General features: G+C 32.8%; 1 protein-coding gene across 2 annotated transcripts in view; it reads right to left on the bottom strand.

Moving 5' to 3' along the window:
* Positions 1-20,771, bottom strand: part of LOC125069501 (protein trapped in endoderm-1) — a 47,073-nt gene that overhangs the window by 15,275 nt on the left and 11,027 nt on the right. For both annotated transcript variants that reach the window (XM_047679017.1, XM_047679018.1), the window contains exons 2-4: positions 16,892-17,117; positions 6,538-6,670; positions 5,925-6,038 (exon numbers count right to left, since the gene is read on the bottom strand). In XM_047679017.1, coding sequence (XP_047534973.1) covers positions 5,925-6,038; positions 6,538-6,670; positions 16,892-16,997 — 353 coding nt within the window. In that variant the 5' untranslated portion in view covers positions 16,998-17,117. The remainder of the gene's footprint in view (positions 1-5,924; positions 6,039-6,537; positions 6,671-16,891; positions 17,118-20,771) is intronic.

Genomic DNA, 20,771 nt, shown 5'->3' with positions numbered 1-20,771 from the left:
ATGCTCGCTCGATACTGTTCTTCCAAGCAATAAGGATCCCCGTTTGTAGCGCTAGAGTACAAACTTAAATCATTCCTGTTACGATATACATACTCTACTACAGTCTCACGAAACCTATTTTATTGTTGTATACTAGTATACTCAAACAAAAAATATGCAGTCGAATAGACTAGGCAGCTTCCATCGGAAGGCATTGAAATAATTCTTATGAGCGCAGTTGCCACTCGCTCAGACACGTCCGCGTTAAGGTTTAATCACAACGCTTCTAACCCGCTGCTTCGGCGTCACATCGCGCACCGTGTACCGAAATGCGTATTTTTTTTTTTAAAGTATATATATAGATTTTGCACCATTGATGTGCGCTAAATGCTAGTTAATAACGTAATAAATACCAAAGTCGGCTATACTAATAAGTAATAAAACGGAAATATTTGGATTTAAAAAACTTAAGGGTGGTATTCAACTTGTTATATATTCACGTGAAGACCTTAAAATCCACATTAAGACCGGTTGTCATAAGTTTTGATTGCTGGTTCTTACATCATTTTTTTTATTACAGTTATTACAGGAACTAAGTATATAAGTGTTCCTATAGAGCCAATAAAATGAAAAATTATAATAAAATGATACAAAATTACCAGTTTCAGATTTTTTCCTTTATATTGTCCTAATTATCTATCTGCATGCCAAATTTCAACTTTCTAGGTCATCTGGAAGTAGGTTATAGTTTTGATCTATAGGTCAGTCAGTGATAAAAATGACGATTTTTAGACGTTAATATCTAAATAACCATTTGAGATGCGTTTATGAAATTTGGAACACATATGTATCTCGCGAGTCTCAATATATGAGCCAAATTTGACACATTTATGTCAAATAATTTTTGAGTTATGAGGAGGTCAAAAGTGGCTCCAAATGGTTCGTGTAATATTACACACGGTGCTGCACGCCAGTTCTGTTACTAGAACTTGGCTGACACGCTACCGCGTGTCTAGATCACTAGATATAAATGCATGTCTGTCTGTATTGTATTTCACAGAAAGCGTCCCTTGTCTAGCAGTGAATTTACGAACTGTTAATTTAGATTTTTGTATTACCTTCTATAAAAAACATTAACGAGTAATATATTTTATGTTTCTAGTAACTTTTTTTTAAATAATTTTATTAGTCATTCCTTTCACAACTTAAATGTAACTTAAAATGCTTATATCACTCCTCACAATGCACTTAACACGTCCAGGAACGAGTCATATTAACCATAGAACAGAGGGCTGCATGGAAATGGCTCAATTCTAATAGACAATATCGACCTACCTAATTTTATATTACTAAGGTGAGTTTTTTTTTACGCTTTAAACGTCTTCACTACTTCACTGATCATTATGAAATTGTATACGAGTTGTCAGGAGTACCGAAATGAAAATAAAACAGGGTAAAACCTCTCGACCAAAATGCGGACGAAGCCGAACGCGGACCCTATTAGCAGATAAAAATAAAATTATTTTATTTTATTATAAAACTGTTTATTATAGAATTTATTATTCCTCAGCCAATATGAAACTATATTTATATAATAATAAAACGAATAAATACAATTAAGTGAAAATTGTGTTCATATTAGTTGATTTCTTTTAGTAGTCTAGCTTCATGCCTTTGCCTAACTGGCAGATATAACTAGTTTAAACTAGATTCAAAAGTCGAAGTAAAAACCGAAACAGATACATTAGTCTGTATATATAATTTGAATAATGAATACCATGTATCACATTCAACTCATGCCACTTCTAAATCTGTTCTGATATGTTCTGTGACATTAACAATAGAAGCACTTAAATTGAAACGCATCGCCTACAAATGACGCGTTGGGATGTGGGTCTTTTAATGGTCTGTTTAATAATTTACATTTTAACAACTATTGATTACATATATTTTATATTCAAATTCATTATATTCAAAACGGATATACGAATTGGATTTTTTATCTAGTCGAGTTTAAAAATAGAAAAAAATATATATATACCAATGTAAGGCCTACTTCTCTAAGCAGCTCTATACTCTGGATTGGTATATCGACATCGACATTTCCAAATATAAAAAAAGAAATGGAGATAAATTTTCATTAATTTAATATATTGTATAATTATTATTTTTTAAATAAAGAAACTAGTCTTTTATTAAAATTGAATTGTAAGAATACAAACCTATTTCGTAAAATTACTTTGTTCTAAATAAAGTTTATTTTGTTTTTCATTTTAATATACTATATCGATGATCCTATGGTATTCTGCCTAATTATAAGGAAGAGAAATAAAAAAATTAATTACAACATAAACGGATCAGAGAAAAATAATTTATGTACTATTTAAAAAAAGAATTCTTTGTGTAAAATCCTGTCCCGTAAAGTATATTTATATAATTTTAAATCCGATCTTTTACACTAACAGAGAACATATTTAAAAAGAAAATGTATTTTATGTGTTACGGTTAGCTCAGCATGTTTTAATTTTAAACAAGTGTTTAATATTTATCTTATTTATAATATGTTTTGCACGTACTGATCTTGTTAAAAACAACGGAAATCGAATCTTAACAAAAGAGATTGCGTGACCATTGCGTGCTGGCAATCAACATATTTTACCGTTACATATACATAAATAACGAAAAAAAAAAATGTTTCGTTAATAGAACGGCCAATCAATAAATCTAAATGAAATAAGTTCTTCGTTTTTATACCAACAATTGTTTACTAATTTGATATAATATTTTTTTTTATTTTTTTTTGTAAATACCAGTATTATTTAAAATTGAAACAGTACTTTCGCTGTTTCAATTTCAATTAAAATGCACATTCCTCATAGAATCAATGAACAAACTGTAATTAATTTAGACTTATTGATTGATTGATCAATTAATAAAAGTAAATGAAAGCTTCATCTCAATTTACTATTGGAATCGGAGTTCATGTATAATTTTTAGAAAACTTACTATCCACTGAATCAATTGTACAGTTGACATTAAGGGGACTTATCTAGAACAGGATTGTACATGAATATGTCTACATAGATTACGAGAAATAGAAATATATATCGATGCGAACGAAGATTTTTTTTTATTATGATTTCAAATTTAAATGAAATAGAAAATTTCAAAACGGTTCATAAATGTTTTCCTTTTTTTGAAGTCGGTTAAAAATAAATTTACGGTGCCTCTTGCCCTGCTTAATAAGGTTTAATTTAACATTTTAATGCTTAGGAAAAAATGTATAATTAAATTACGTTAAAGTGCAAATACAGAGAAGTAAATGTTTGAAGTGAGTTAAATTATTTCATAAAAAAATATATTGTTTGGTTATAAAAATAAAAAAAACTAGTAGAACTATTAAAATTATAAATTTTGAAAAAAGAACGACAGTTTTGCGGTAATGAAATATGTATCAATAAATATAACGCTGACATTTACGCAGTGGCTGAGTGTTCCCACGTATTATTTTTACGATACACTCAAATGTACGGAGATGAATCTCGTCTGCGTTGCGTGTATTGCTTTTATCTTTTTATATCTTCCGGGTTGAGGGGAACGCTTTTCGGAACTGACATCTTTATGGCGCTTATTTTGTGAAGTTGTGGGTTAATGGTTACACGATACGCGATGTTCGTAATGTTTTTATTAACCCTATACTTAAAACAGTAGAATATTTGTTACAACTTATCATAAATCCGAGTATTAAAATATTATTTTTACTAGATGATAACCCGGCTTCGCTCTGGTAAAATAAATAAAACTAAACAAATACTTTTCATTTAATTTATAATTTTTTTTGTGTTTAATAACTCTGCACGAAACTATTATTTGGAACACACTTTCTGAACGCACCCGTAAAAGTCAAACATGGCCGCCATTTTACGGATTGAATACCTATCGAAATATCTTGATTATACGAATTTTGCAAATATATGTTGTCGACTAAAAATCATTCTTTTTAACGATAAATAATTGCAGACAGGTTTCGATCGGGTCTACCGATATAGATGTGAAACACGTAGCCAGCCATGGCTTGGGGGTAAGACTCACAGTCTGACTCGTACGCCGTGACGGCAAACGTCATGACGTTTTGTTATGACGTCATTGATTCACTACCCGGTATTGTGTGCAGTAATACCTCAATATTAATTAATTACAGTGACAGCTCTTTCTTCTCTATTAAGAAAAAGTTTCGTTTAGCACTACCGGGGATCTGTATTCGCTTTTGATTTTGTATCCGTTTTTTTTTGCTTCACTATAATGTTCCGAGCGTTCCATCTACCTTTTGCTTTATAATCTGAGTTGGTGTTGTTTGTTTTGGCCGAGATGCTTGGTAATCCCCATAGCCGGTAGCATATCTTTGATCAATAAGATGATTTATCGCTGCACGACTTAAAAGGTAATCATATTTAAGAAACTGAGTTCGTTTATCGATCATTTATTATTGAACGGAATCCAAAGCTACATAAATTGTACATTAATAAGTAATTCCGTTTGAATAACAATTTGGTTGTACGATACGAATATAATGAGTTAATATTTCGGTATAATCTGCGGAACTAATGATTGAATTCTAACAATATTCCACTGGTAGAAAGTTACATTGTTCTTGAGTGATATAGGATACTAAATATATGTATATAATGGATATTAGTCGAGCTTCGTCCTATAACAGAATGTCTCTAAAATATATCGCCGTTCTTGGAACCCAACTTGGAAGCTGAATGGTAACCCTTAGGACACGTTAAGTATCATTGTGTTGTTTTTGTTTTTTTGTAATTAAGTTAGTAGTTATAATTAGTTAATATCTTTTTTTTTATTATTTTTTGTTTTAAATTTTTATACTTTTTTATTCTTTTTACTGTGTACCGTGTCCAAATAAACATTTCTCATTTCTCATTTCTCAATATAAAAATTGTATGTGAATGAGTCGGGAAACTGATCATATAAAAAAAAAATGATCATTATTTATTAATAAATTGAACGTTCGGGCGGTTCGATAATATTATATATATTTAAATGGTAAACAATGTTTAACGACCGTGTGATGGAGGAATGTCCTCCTGACCGATTTTGGCCACGGCGCCCATTCATTATACAATGAGACTTCAAGTCAAATGGAAAGATTTCCAGCCAAGACGACGACTTCAATTGTCCTTTGAAGAAAATTAATAAATATATATTTTTTAATATAAATAAATATTGGACGACATCACACGCATTACTCTGATCCCAATGTAAGTAGCTAAAGCACTTGTGTTATGGAAAATCAGAAGTAACGACGGTACCACAAACACCCAGACCCAAGACAACATAGAAAACTAATGTACTTTTTCTACATCGACTCGGCCGCGGATCGAACCCGGGACTTCGGTCCGAAGTGTCCGAAGTGTCCGAATGAAAACCGGTCTAGACTAACAACTCGACCACGGAGGTCGTCAAAAAAATGTAGTAAATGGAGTCAATGGAAGCATTACCTACCATCGGTAAATAATTTTATTGCTCATAGCTATACTAATTTTAATATATTTATTACGATGTTCAATTATGGCTAGGGTGACGTCATCGTAGGTATAAAAATATGACACGCTTGGTTTTTATACTAACATACTACCTAATGAGCATGCGGCATCTAGGAAACTCTAAATCTGTGTTATAAACTGTTAAACCGATCATCCTGTACAAAGAGCCTGCTTCTAGAGGAGGCTGTACGTTATCTGTACTAATATTATAAATTCGGAAGTAGCTTTGTCTGAGTATCTTTCACGGCTAAACCACTGAATCGAATTAGATGAAATTTGTTATGAAAAAAAACTTGAACTCCAAGGAAGGACATTGGCTAATAAAACGCGAACGAAATCGGGGGCGACAACTAGTTAAGCACATAGTCTGTAAATACATACCTGTTAATTGTGATAGCGACCATGGAGAGGAGAGACACAGCCTCGTTCCCGTAGAACACGAAGGCGAACATCTGACAGAGTCTTGGACCCAGCACCCATTGCTGTTTAATATATCTGCATAACGAAAAATTATTATAATAAAGTTTTCGAGCTTATTCCATCGCGCTGCTCCGAATTGGAGTCACGCCTTTGTCAAAATTTCATCCGGCACATTTAGCTTTACTAACGATGTTTTCCTACACCGCCGAGCACGAGATGAATTATTTATACAAGTTAAGCTTATAAAAACTCAATGCTGCATGCCCGGATTAGAACCCACAATTTTTGGACGATCTCGGCACTTAAATATTCACATTCCTCAACATTCCGAACCGGTGGTAGCTTCACTTAATATAGTTTGTTCAATGACGATTCAAAAGTGCTTGTAAAAGCCTACTTAAATAAAGTATATTTTGATTGATTGATTGATAAGCAATCGGATAATTCAATTTATATGCGTTGAGGTGACCATTTACAATCAGATGTCATTGTTAGTTGCCTCCCTAATATACATAAATATATATTAGAAATGGTACTATGAAATCAGTATAATAATTGTATGTGAATTGCGTACCTGCTCGCAGTTAATGGTAAATTGATGCTGCAGAACAGGAGATCAGAGACGCAGAGCGACAGCACGAACATCGTGGTGACGTGGCCGCGCAGTTTCGGATGCATCAGCAATGCAACTGTTGTTATTAAATTACCTGGAAAATTTAAGTTTAAGGTCCCGTATTACATAATATCGTAGTTATTTATATCATACCAAAACCTCCAGTTTTGTGTGATGTTATCTACGTTAATTGTCACTTATCATATTCCGAGCTATGCATTGTACCTCTCTCAATTAAAAAGCTATCAAACGTGAACTGTTTTTGTTAAATTTCTTTACATTTATAATGTTAGTATCTATGATGTTATATACTCTATAGCCTTTCTCAATAAATGTTTTGATTTCGAAAATTTTGAAAATCGACTTCTTCGATAGTAGGATTAGCACAATCAAACAGATTCTTAGTTTTTATATCAGTATAGCTAACAAAGTCAGTATGTAAACAAGTCTAGGATGGGAAGTCGATTTTAAATAGTTTTTTCAGTTCGCATGTATAAGTAATTCATAGTTGTCAGGAAAAGTGGAACCCTTCAATGGCTTCTAGAAACCTTGATCTCGTTTGGTTTGTTATGACGAGTTGAATACCTACCATTACATTACTTAAATCATTCATATACAACGAATCGTTAAAAAAATTATACTATTTGTTTGTATAAAAAAACTACAAACCCGACCAGGATATCCATTGAGGATAAATGTAGCTTTCTACCAGTGTTATTAGTTTTGGGTTTTGCGGAGATGACGCTCTACATACAAAACAAACAGACATTACCTCTTTACAATATTCGTATAGATGTGTTTAGTTAGATTAAATTTAGCGAAAACCACGATATGCCTGTCATTTAGGTCCATTTTCAATCGGCGATATTTCATATCCTGTTAAACATTTTGAACCATGAGTCACGGAAACAGTTCGTTGAATGAATTGGCGTCCGCAATTAAAGCTAACATCGCGACTATTGGCTAAAACTCATATCGATTCAATATCTCTAAGTGTTCAGTCTGTCTAATGTAAGCACGACTACCGACAGTACGAGCGGCGCCAATGAACATTTAAACACCGTAACTATTTATTAGAGGCCCCGGGCTAGGGGCCTGAAATGCTACACGTCGTGTTTATATTATTTCAATGTATACATATCTGTTTAAATCAAATCAAATTCCTTTATTCAATACTTGCGACCCGCCCCGGCTTCGCACGGGTGCAATTCTGATACTAAATATACTACAGAATGTCTCAACGTTCACAGTTTTTCAGTCATTAGACCATACAAACCGCTATTTCCCTGCTTTTTATATCTGTAATGTCAGGGCCATATTGATCTATATTAAATTCGCAATGTATTTAAGGATACCTACTTAATTGGATAAGGATTAATGCTGTACGGCTTAAAATCACTTCGAAAATAAGCCATTATTTCTCGTAAAAAGTATAAGATTAAAAATGGTTATTGTGGGTTATCCCTAAGAGATAGACATATATCATCACTGACTTTTTTGAAGACCCTTTTCTGGTGTACAAAGCGCAAAAAATGTGTTTATTTACGACATCACTTCAGAAACCTCTAAAATTATCAGTGTTTCTCTACTATATTGTGCGTGTATTATTTTACCTTCCTCTCGAATCAATATATCTATTAAAAAAACAGCATCAAAATCCGTTGTGTAATTTTAACGATCTAAGCATACATAGGGACAGACAGCGGTAAGCGACTTTGTTTTATACTATGTAATAATAGAAGCATTACACTTGCTTATTGATTATTAAATTAAACCCTACCATCGGTTAGGGAAAGAAAATACCCTAACCTGAGAAGAACCTAAATTAATTTTAATTGTGTTTTAATTTCGTAGTTCGAATAATTGTTATCATGACACCTCGTCGTATTGGCGTTTATAACCAGGATTGCTGGATCATTTTTGGTTAAGATATCGGAATTGCGATTCAACGGGGAAACGCCGCTAGCAACCTTTCGCCCATTTCACGCGGCCATGATATCAACATTTTTAATTTCGATTTGTATATATTTAGCGAAGTCCTCGGTGTAAATAATTCTTTTAAATATAGGCATTATATATTATAAGACAGTGATTTTAATAGTAAGTAAAAAAAAATCATTCGATCAATCAATCAATGAATTCTTAAAATAAAAAAAATTATATTCAAAATATACTTTATTCAAGTCGGCTACAAGTATTTTGAATTTACATTTTATAAGATTCATTTGATTCAAGATTTGATGATATTTATTACGAAACAAGCTTGAACCCCAAGGAAAACATAGGGTACTTTTTTCACCTAATATCTGACGATGAACCTCTAAAACGCGAGCGACAACCAGTTTCTTCACGCCTCATTTGAAGGAACCCAGGTTATAAGAGGACGGGAACACGTTCGCTGATAGAGAATTTCATTTATTGGAGGTGCGGCAAAGAAAAGATTTGCCGAATCTCTTCGTGCCCGATGGAATTGATGTCACAGTTAGGCGGTGACATCGCGAGCCAGCGAGTAGACCTTGTGAAGGAAAGAGGAAGCACAGGACACGGGAGGTTACACACGCATAATATGTGTTATGGTTGTCATATTAGGTATTGAACTCATAAAGTTATATTTAAACAATTGTATTTACAATAGCTCAATGGTTTAGTAACAGATTCAATCTTAACTCGCTGGAATATTGTCGTAATAACTCTAGAAGTAAAACGTTTAAAATAAATTGGGATTTTTATACGTTGCTGGTAGTCGCTTCAAAAAAAAAAGTCTTTCGTTTGGCTGTAAAATATCGAATGAGTGGGTGGTACCTACACAGACGGGCTTGTACAAAGCCCTGTCACTCAGAGTACTTGTTACATGTCATATGGCATATTACTTTGGGGTAATGCTGCAGATATTGAATCTGTTTTTATTTTACAAAGGAGAGGAATCCGGTCTATTTATAATCTTGGAGCTAGAGACTCTTCGGGATGTTTTTAACAAAGTAGGAATACTCACTGTTGCGTCACAGTATATTTACAAAAATATTATGTATATTCACAGTAGCATTGATCTCTTTGATAAAATCAGTGATAATCATTGTATGTGCACAAGAAGTAAGGATAAGCTTAGAATACCAAGTTTCCGACTCCGCAAAGTCAATAAATCATTCTTGGGGCAAGGTGTCCGCTTCTATAATAAAATTCCGCAGACATTATTAACTTTGCCGTTTCACAGATTCAAGTCAATTGTAAAAAAACACATTGGTGAAGAAGGCATATTATTCGATATAAGATTATATTGATGATAAAAAAGTGTGGAGTAATGCTTATTAACTTCCAGGCAGGAGATATAACTTCATAATATATAATTATATGTAACTAACATGACTGTATTTTTAGATATTGAAAAAGAGTAACTACTGAGTTTCTTGCCGGTTCTTCTCGGTAGAAACTACATTCCGAACCGGTGGTAGCTTTACTTTAAATAGTTTGTTAAATGACGATTCAAAAGTGCTTGTAAAACTAAAGACTACTTGAATAAAGTATATTTTGATTTTGTTGCCCTATCGTCATTTGGTCACCGAAGCTGTCGGGCGATCGTTCGAGAGGACTCATTGTGTAAGAGTATTAGATAATTACATGTTCCTGTGATTAAGATGACATATCGTTCTTAATTATCATCTTATAATGGTTATTATTTATTTTTTCCGCGAAATGTGAGCTGCCCGATGGTCGACGCTATGATTAATTGCTTCCGGGCTGTTGAACTAAAGAAACACGCGATAAAAATATTGTAAGATAATTAATTTAATAAATATATACTTTTTTTTATAATATAAATAAAAACTCTTTAGTTTGAAACCTATCCGGTTGTCGTTACATCTTGAATAATTTAACATTGAACATTACGTAGAAATATAATATAGCAACTAGTATTTAATACGGTATATTTACCATGTTTTTGTTGTGAACAAGACATTCGTAGATAAAGTCGAAATATCGAGCTCCACCAAATAAAAATAAAAACATGGTACTTAAATATCTCGTATTAAATACTTTTTGCAATAAAAATAACTATGTTCATTTAAAATGTATAATATGAGTTATATAATGTATATTTTTGGAATGGTCTTTCAAAAATACATACTTTGATTTTGATACTCGATAAGTGTTCAAATTTTTTTGTTACAATGGTTATTCAATACATGTCTTTTTTTGTATCGAAGCGTACCTTATTTAATTATAACAATTCGTGGCGCCATTAAGACATAGAATGTACCAAAGAGATAGACAACAAAAACAAAACATTACGATATTTCTGAGGCAGTCAGGTATATATTACCCATCATAGTGATTATTAACTAATTATTTATACGACCAACTCAACTATATTTTTTCCCTTACAAAATAATAAAGGAAAACTTCGTAAGGAATATATATGTAGTTAAACGTACAAATTTTAGAGATATTTTGCCACAAGTGTATCCACCAACCCATAATGTGCGGTGGAATAAGCCTCAAACCTTCTAAAGATTAAAGGAGGACTTTTCTCAGCGGGACATTTAAAGTTACTTTAATATCACCCGAACTTAATCAATATTAGCTGTCTTTGATTTAATAAAAAAAGTCAGTTAAATCAATATAGCAAGACGCGCTATAAAATCAATATTCGTAAATAAACAGCTTCCAGCTCACCGATCGATAGTGTTTACTGATCGGAGGGGTCATTTGTCCCCGCTGCTCGGGGGCGAATTGATAAATTGTCAGCTTGATTGATATACCACATGGCTAAGCGTGTCCTTGATAATTCGTAATGTGGTGAATGTGGGATTTTATGGCAAATTATAAAAACATACAATATATTTCTCACAGCGCTAATATCTGACAATTTACCTCCAGAACCATACCTTATTTTATACAGAAAACTCAACGCAAAAATAATCATCAAAATCGGCTCCTATACAAATATATATATAGTATATGTACAGACGAATTGTCAGTCTCTCATTTTTGCAAGTCATTTAACATGACAAGGCAGACAACTTAGCTAAGTAGTACTTAGTTATGTATAGATGCATTCAATAATATATACGAGTGAACTTACAAGGACTATGGGTAAGTTAATTGCATTGATAACATGACACGTGACAAGCGCCACACTCGTCAATGCGCCCCACTGTATCTTGTTTAGGTTATTAGCATTTTACAAAAGATTGTATTGTGTTTGGAATATTGTTAAAAGTTACATAATCCCAAAGGTAATAACTACATACCTAATATATTTTTATTATTTCGAACTAAGCTAGTGATAATAATACAATTAGTCTTAAATCTGATCTGAAGAAATATTTTTCTTATTCTGTCATTAGTAATTAAACGTTTGAAAAAAAAGAGACGGCATCATAGTTCAACTATTAACAACCTTTATGGATTAAGCCCCTAGTGTTTGTATCCCAGTATTGTCGGGTGGATCAAATGTTGAATGATAAATAGAATTTGTTCAGATTTAAAACTGTATGTCGTTCTTAGTTATATATTAGGATATTATTATTATAAATGCGAAAATAACTCTGTTACTTCTTCACGCTTAAATCGCTGAACCGATTCAAATGAAATTTGGTATGGAGATATGTAGTTTGATTTCCGGGGAAAAACGTTAGCATTTTTTTATTATTGACCCATTGAGGGGATACATTGGGGTTGAAGGATTGTGTGTGAAAGGTGAAGTTCTAGAAATGTCGCGCGGGTAAAGCCGCAAGTTCAGGTAGTCATAAATAAGTCAGAAATGCTTCCACCATATTTTTTTTTATATGATAGGTGGTAAACTAGCAGGAGGCTCACCTGATGGAAAGTGACTACCACCGCTCGTGGACATCTACAACACCGGGGCGTTTGCAGATGCGTTGCCGGCCTTTAAAATATGCCTCCCAGATTTCCTCACGATATTTCCCTTAGGCCTTAAAAACCCTTGTTTCGTATTTTAACTTGGACGCCCAATCCGAAAATATTTCGACTCAACATATACATAAAGTAACTGATCATAAGAGTCTGTCCATTTTTTCTAAATACGATATTGTCGTGAGTATTGTCTCTCTATACGTTTGTTTAAAAGAACAGTTACCAATTGTACTACTTATGAATGTTCCACATCTGGTGTGCCTTTTTTTTTAGACAGGATAATTCCGAAACAATTATATATATATGACAAATATGCACGTGTCACGCTTTCTAATTACGTATTATGTTGTTTTTTTCATATTACCCAAAAGCAAAAGGTAATTTGGAAAACCAAAATGTCAAAACTTACGTCATTTGGATAATCGCTTGAAATTTTGAAATTAAATTATAATTTCCGGACCGTTGTTTTGATATAACAAAAAAATCTCCTTACTTTTTACATATTAGCTTCATCAGACTAGTATATGCAAAAGTATCTATCCGTATGATTGACATCTCATTATGACTAGACCACTGAATAAATCGTAATTTGATTTAACTTAGAAGTAGATTGGGACCTGGTTAAAACCATAGAGTTATAAACTGCGGGATTCAATGGCAAATAAATGACGAAGGCAACAGTTAGTCTCTAATGTATAGGTTTTTTGTAGGATTTTGAAGCAATGTACTGAATAGGTAGGACAGACTATAGCAGGCGAGTGATCTTGAAAATAAATGATACTAAAATCAACGAATAACGAATATAGGCTAATTTATCGATTCATGATGTATTCAATGATTGGCCGCACGTCAACCATCTCTATACTTTATGGGACTCAAAAATCGGAAACAGCTCGGCTGACACGCAGTTTCATGACATCTATACTAATATTATAAATGAGAAAGAAATTCTGTCTGTCTACCTGTCCATCTGATACTCATTCAAATCTAACCCAATCCACCAACGGCCTGAACCGATATTTATGAAATTTCGTATGAAGCAAGCCTAAACTCCAAGGAAAGACAAGCTATTTTTTTTTAAGAAAAAACAAAGTCAATGTGGGCCACGTCTTCCAACAAGACGACAAGCTTTAAGTCCAGCGAAGACCTGCTGATGTTCAGTAAAAATGTAAAGTAAAAAACGCCAAAATTTATAAAAGTAGAATGTAAAAAAAGGCACGGGTATGAGCCCGTGGATGTTGTAAATTTAAAAAAAAAGACATTTAAGCCAACCCCGTAAACGCGAGCAAAGCCGCGGACGACAACCAGTGTTATATACTCGTCACATTTAGATATTTAGAACTTTAGATGACAGGTGGGAGGACACCTCAATATTAATCAATACTGATCATAAGAGAACTGATATTGACACAAAATAGTTTAAAAAAAAAACACTGATAGTATTAATCATATATTTTACTAACAGTTGAGACGCACTTAACAGGGTATTTTTAAACGTGGAAAAAAATTAACTACTGATTGTCTTGACGGTTCTTCTCGGTAGAATCTGCATTCCGATCCGGTGGTAGCTTCACTGAATATAGTTTGTTAAATGGCGATTAGAAATTGCATGTCTACTCGAATAAAGTAATTTTTTTTTTATTTGTTACGTGGTGGCCCATTTGCACGTCCTCTACCAGTGTTATTTCATAAAAAAAAAAACCGATGAGATAGCGTTGCGACAAGATCCGAGGGAATTCAGCCAGAGTATCAGGCTGTTGAGAATTTTAGTAAAACTTTAAAAGTAAATCACTAGCGGACGTAATTAATAATAATTAACCAAAAAACTCTCTGTAAAACTGAGTCATGTTTCGTTCTTTAATTTCCCAACGTCTATGTATTGAACGTTGACGTCAATTTTAATGAGTGTATTTAAGCGGTCTGTGTCATGTGTGTGCACGTGATTGCTCGGAATGAGGTTAGGAAAGATTGAACTCTAGTAATTTGATATAATATATACAGAATTTTTTTTATAATGTATACGAGTTTAACATAAATTAATAAAAATATGTTTTGATAAAATATACAAAACAAAAACATTGCGCGCCAAAACCTCGAATCACGGCGACAGGAAGTTTCAGCCGCGCAATAATCGCATGCGATTTTCGATATTTGAAATAATCTTCTACGACACGAAACGGCAAGGCAGTGCGATACTTTAAGAAATCACTTCGTACCTCACTCGTGAAAATCCAAAACCGATTTACGGTGATACGTGTATCCTTTATATTTTATAATTATTTTAGTCATTATCACATATCATGTTCTGACGTTTCGAGCTCGTGTTCTGCGGTGAGTTTCGAGTTTCTTGTTACAGAATAGCCCAACAGTTTAACAACTACAAAGTCATTGCTAAACAAAGGTCTTTCCTATTTCGGACGAGAAATATTTATTTCATATTTGTTTATTTGCTTGTGACAACACATCATGGATCCGATGAAAGATTTAGTAACACGAACGCGCTGTTATGACATATTGTCTCATATCAATGTGCGCCCGCTCAGTAAACATGCGTCTGCTTCCACGAACCGGTAGTGATGGGACGATGATCCTTATCGATGAGCAAACAAATATTCACGTTTCCAACGGCTATTATGATACGATAAATGACAATTTTTATCGATAAAGTGGTATTTGATATCAATAAGTTTTTATGTACTTTTAGATTTTATCACTTTAAATAGATTTCAAGTTGTATCAAGTCATTGTCGTTATTGGCTTGAGTTTTATTTGGGATATTAAGTTATTTTTTTTAATACATCTACGTTATAAATCTTACTATTTATAAATTTTAATAATTTTTTAATTATTACAGCAGAATTTCCCGATTACCTTCTTATCTTCTTGGATAGTTCTAAATAAAACCTTTAATTTTAAATATTTAAGCACGTATACAATTAGGTACTCCAAAGTAAGCCCAAGCCGGCTATTCGTAAACTACTGCAGTATCTGGCCATTTATTTGCGTGAATTTATTTTAAAACAGCAATTATATCGTAGATAAAAAGGTTTCAAAGGCTCATAGGGATTTTTAGTAATAACAAAAGGATAACAAAAAATTATAATAATTAAATTGAATGATACTTTCATAAAAAAAACTAGATGATCTATTTAAAACGAGTTTTAAAGGAAAACTGCAACAAAAAGTCGAGATGGCCCGGTGGATAGAAAGCGTGTGTTTAAACCGATGATTGCGGGTTCAAACACTTCAAACCCAGGCAAGCGCAATTGAAATTTTAAGTGCTTTTTTAATTTTTATAATTCATCTCGTATTCGGCGGTGAAGGCAAACATCGTGAGCTAACCTGCATGTATCTTATTTCAATAAAATTCTGCCACACATATAATACCATCCTTATTGGAGATGCATACTGGAAAAAGCTCCATCTTCTCCTCAAAGGCAGAGGAGCCCTCTTAGCTTAACTTTAACTTATTCTGTTCGAAGTCGCACTCTAAGCCAGTTAATAATCATCAATAATGTATTTACTCTATTAGGTCACGAACAGGGTAAACAAGGATTCTTATCAGCCAACGTTGTAATAATATTTTACGTTTGAGGCAAGTGCACTTTATCAAATTGTAATCAATGTCGTTTACCGTTAATTTACGTAATGATACGCATGTACTATAAATACATTCTATATTTGAATTTAAATTTGGAACAAGGGAGATTCTAGAATTATTTAATTTATTCGTATATTATAAATCTGAAGTTTGTTTGTTTTTTGTTTGAACGCGCTAATCTCTGGATCTACTAGTCGGATTTGAGAAATTATTTTTGCATTTGATAGCCCAATTATTGAGGATGGTTATAGGCTATTTCGCTTCAAGCTACCACCCACGGTACCAGAGCAATGACGTATAATGCAGGTTGAATCGCGCTGAGCATCTTATAAATAAATGAAAAACGTATACGTACAAGAAATTATTTCATTTTATATAAGCGTTAAGTATTTTTGAATCAGGAAAAGAATTACGAAAGTATGATAATATTTGACACGAAATTTTTTATATGTAAGAAAGTTATTAAATGTTAATAAAAACACAAAATAAAAAAAATATAAAAAAGAAATGAATGTATTATTTTGATAGCTTGTTATTAAGAGCTTATATAAGGCTAGACATCTCGTTCAGGGGGTGGTAAGTTAAGAGCGTTTATTCTAATTGCCGATTGTCACGTGTTTTTAAGCTTGTGTGCGTGTGACTACGTACATATGTATGTATAATCACAACTATAGTCTAACCAATTGAAATAAAGCATCTTGATACTCATACAATAATAATTTCGTTTATATTTTTATGGTTTTTATTTTAAATTGTATAAAAAAAAAAACTAAATCAGTGTTAAATGAAACACCCGTTAAAATAAATTATAATAAATATCAAAGTCAATGTTTCACTTACCTAGAACACCTACTATGCTAAATATACAAGCACACGCGGCCGCCATTATAGTCGCCTCCCGCGGATATATCGTATCCAACGTTGAATTATGCATATCTGTATCCATTTTTGCTTATCGATATAATTTCAACACATCACTAGTGTTACACTAAACACGCATGTCATTGTTTTTCATTAAAAACAATTTTGTATGTCCTTTTATGATCCATTTGGATGATTGATAAATCTGAAAAAAAAGGAAAACGTGTTTTATATTTTATTTACACCAGAATTAATTTAAGATATGTGAAGGGTATAAATATTCAAATATTCAGTAACATTATGCAACATATTAAATTGGGGAAACGTTTGACAGTGGAGCAACGTCTAGCAATAGAAAGTTGTTGGTAGGGCTTTGTGCAAGCCCGTCTGGGTAGGTACAACCCACTCATCAAATATTCTACCGCCAAACAGCAATATTGTATTCCGGTTTGAAGGGTGAGCGAGGCAGTGTAACTTTCCTAAATAAAAGATCTATGTCATTTATCTTGACGGCCCGATGTTTGTCGCGTAAAGATTAACTTAACACAAAATTTAATTATTTTAAAAACCTGTTACTGTATTGCTTATTATAAACTATTAATATTTATCAGCTATTTTATTAATTATAATCTCCATTTATTTTGATCATTCATTCAAACTGGAACACAGTTATACTAAGTATTGCTGTGTGGCGGTAGAATATTTAATCTGTGGTTGGGACTTTGCCAGACGGACTTGCACAAAGCTCTAACACCAAGTTACTCAAGTTTTACTCAGTTTATCGTCTTAATAGTATTTCTAGACCGTTCAGCCGACGATAAAATATTCAGTTCTTGTATAGCGGACAGACTTAAATGCATTTAAATACATATCGGTAACTCCCGCATGGACAGGCAAGGAGATCATTGTGGCTCGACCGCCTGTCCATTGACACAGATACCTATCATATGTATGGACGTTTCAACATTGTTTTCTACCGACTTTGAAATTCAAATTCTAATTCGTTTATCCAATATTGTTTACATATTGTTGTAGTCTCGGTTGATACGGAAAAGATTTACTGCCCTGATAAGAGCTGGTGAAAAAAACTTAGCCTGTGTTTTTTTATTTTAAGTGTTTCAATATAATAAAGGAATAACTTTACTTGGAAACAAGTTTTTTTTTATTTCCATACTAGTAAATAAATATTGTATATTTAGCCGTGAGTGACTATTTTTTATGTATTTATTAGCAGCCCGTAAATGTCCCACTGCTGGGATAAAGGCCTCCTCTCCCTTTGAGGAGAAGGTTTTGGAGCATATTCCACCACGCTGCTCCAATGCGGGTTGGCGGAATACACATGTGGCAGAATTTCGTTGAAATTAGACACATTCAGGTTTCCTCACGATGTTTTCCTTCACCGCCGAGCACGAGATGAATTATAAACACAAATTAAGCACATGAAATTTCAGTGGTGCCTGCCTGGGTTTGAACCCGAAATCATCGGTTAAGATGCACGCGTTCTAGCCACTGGGCCATCTCGGCTTATAATAAAATTGCATGTATTTATTTTGATTATTTAGCGATTTTATTGTTTAGATTACACAGAGTACCAAAGTACAGAGTAATGCAAACACATTACCAAAAAACTCAACTTACTTATTATAAATAAAATAATGTTAAGAGGAATTTCAAATCTATACTAATATTATCGTGTTAATATTTGTTTGTTTGTCTTTTGAGGTAATCTCCGAAACTAATGATCCGATTCTAAAAAGTTTTTCACGGATAGAACATTATTTTATACCTCTATATATAAACTAGCGACCCGTCCCGGCTTCGCACGGGTGCAATACAAATACAAAATATACTACAGAATGTCTTACACCGTTCACAGTTTTTCAGTCATTAGGCACTACAAACCGCTATGTCCCTGCGTTTTAAATCTGTAATATCTTCGAATATATTCATTTAAATTTCATACCGCAAAGGGCAATATTAATCTAATATATTAAATGTATTAAATGTAGTTAATTCAATAAGGTTAATGCTGTAATGCTTTGAAAATAAGCCATTATTTATCGTAAAAAGTAATGGATAAGAAGGTTTATTGTGGGTTATCTCTAAGAGATAGATATATACCATTTTTGGAAGACCTTTATAAGGTGTACAATACTTACAATAGGTGGATATTATTTTGATCTATACGGTAGGGTTCAGCCAGCGTTTGAAATGTAAGCGAAAAAAATGTGCTTGTTTACGACATCACGTCAGAAACCTCTAAAATTATCAGTGTTTCTCTACTATACTGTGCATGTATTATACATATAAACCTTCCTCTTGAATCAATCTATCTATTCAAAAAACTGCAAAAAAATCCGTTGTACAATTTTAAAGACATATAATATGTTACTTTTATTACTTGTCTTTTAGTTCACTCCATGTTTTAATACAACAGTGGAAACTTTGTTGGTATATGTTAGAATTATTTTGGTATTATTTGTATGTATTATACTATGCTGTATGTTTCCCTAAAAAAAATATATATAATCTTAGTAAATTTTTTTAATATAAATAAATAAAAATAAAGCTTTAAACGTCTCAAACAATACTAGACCTCAAAATTAAATAATAATAAAGCAATGTACAGATTTGCTAAATATAGTATAAAATACTGTTTAATAAAAAAAAACTCAAAGTATGACAGTTTAAAAATTGTAAATGATTCGTCATTAAGGAAGAAGGCACGGCACATTCGAAGTGAAAATGTTACAACTCCAATCAAGCTAAAACTATGAAAAAAGACGTTAAACATATGTTTACTACGAGTAGGTCATATAATCGTAAACTTTAAGGCAATAAAAATTTTGCTGCTTTGATGTTTTGGTTATGGTAAGAGTGTTCGAAATTTGAATGAAGTGGTCTATGTCCCATGACTTACCACGATGTTGGTATCGATCTGTTCACTCACGAAGGCGCGCCTCTTCCCGTTAAATTATCATATAATTATTACTAATATAAGGTAATTTGTTCTACTGTCTTAACTGTTATATTGTCGTCTCACGCCCACTAAGAAATTTCGTAAGCACAAGCGTCACTCATTCTAATGTAAACCAACAATTTATTTGGGGCAAAGTGAGTGCCACACAATAACTGTGATACTGTTCAACCCTTTGTATTGTTAAATTGTTAAATTTTAAGGGTGAGTGAGCCAGTATAAATGCTTAAAGATCTTAACATCTTGGTTCCCTTTTTTTTGGCGCATCGGCGATTTAATGAATGGTTGATATTTCTTACAATGCTGGTGTCTATGGGCGGACCACGTATAATCAGATGTCCTATTTGCCCGTCCGCCTACCTTTTGACTAAGATACTTTTGTATACTTCTCTGAACTGAATACGATGACAATTTACGATCATCTTTAAGTCATCAAGTCAAGGGCAATAGGATATCGAGGGCACGAAACAATAGCTGAATACAAATTGCGTTTAACGAGTCCATAATGAGCGTCAATATATAGCCTTAGCCCGGTCATAATACCCACACCGAATCGTGGGTATATTTCAAAGGAACTGGGCATTGTGACATCGTTGGCGTTTACTTTGGAATTGGAAATAGTTTAAGAACATTATATACGAACTTTTTTGTTTCTAATTTAAATTATAACCAATCAACGTGTTTTTTTTAATTGAATTCCATCCAATAGAGATTGCGTGATTTGTGTATACATATGTGACGAACGGGAATTGAAAAATAATCTAAATATTGTAATCACAATCTTCTTTTTGAAGAGCAACATCAGAATTGCCAAAAATACTTTGTAATATTTGGAATATTTTATAACGTCAGCAAAGAAATTAATTTTGGAAATTTTAACTT

The sequence above is a fragment of the Vanessa atalanta genome, chromosome 15, assembly GCF_905147765.1.
Source record: "Vanessa atalanta chromosome 15, ilVanAtal1.2, whole genome shotgun sequence".
Lineage (NCBI taxonomy): Eukaryota > Metazoa > Arthropoda > Insecta > Lepidoptera > Nymphalidae > Vanessa > Vanessa atalanta.
The sequence above is the reverse complement of the archived record's forward strand: the minus strand, read 5'-3'. Positions and strand labels throughout refer to the sequence as shown.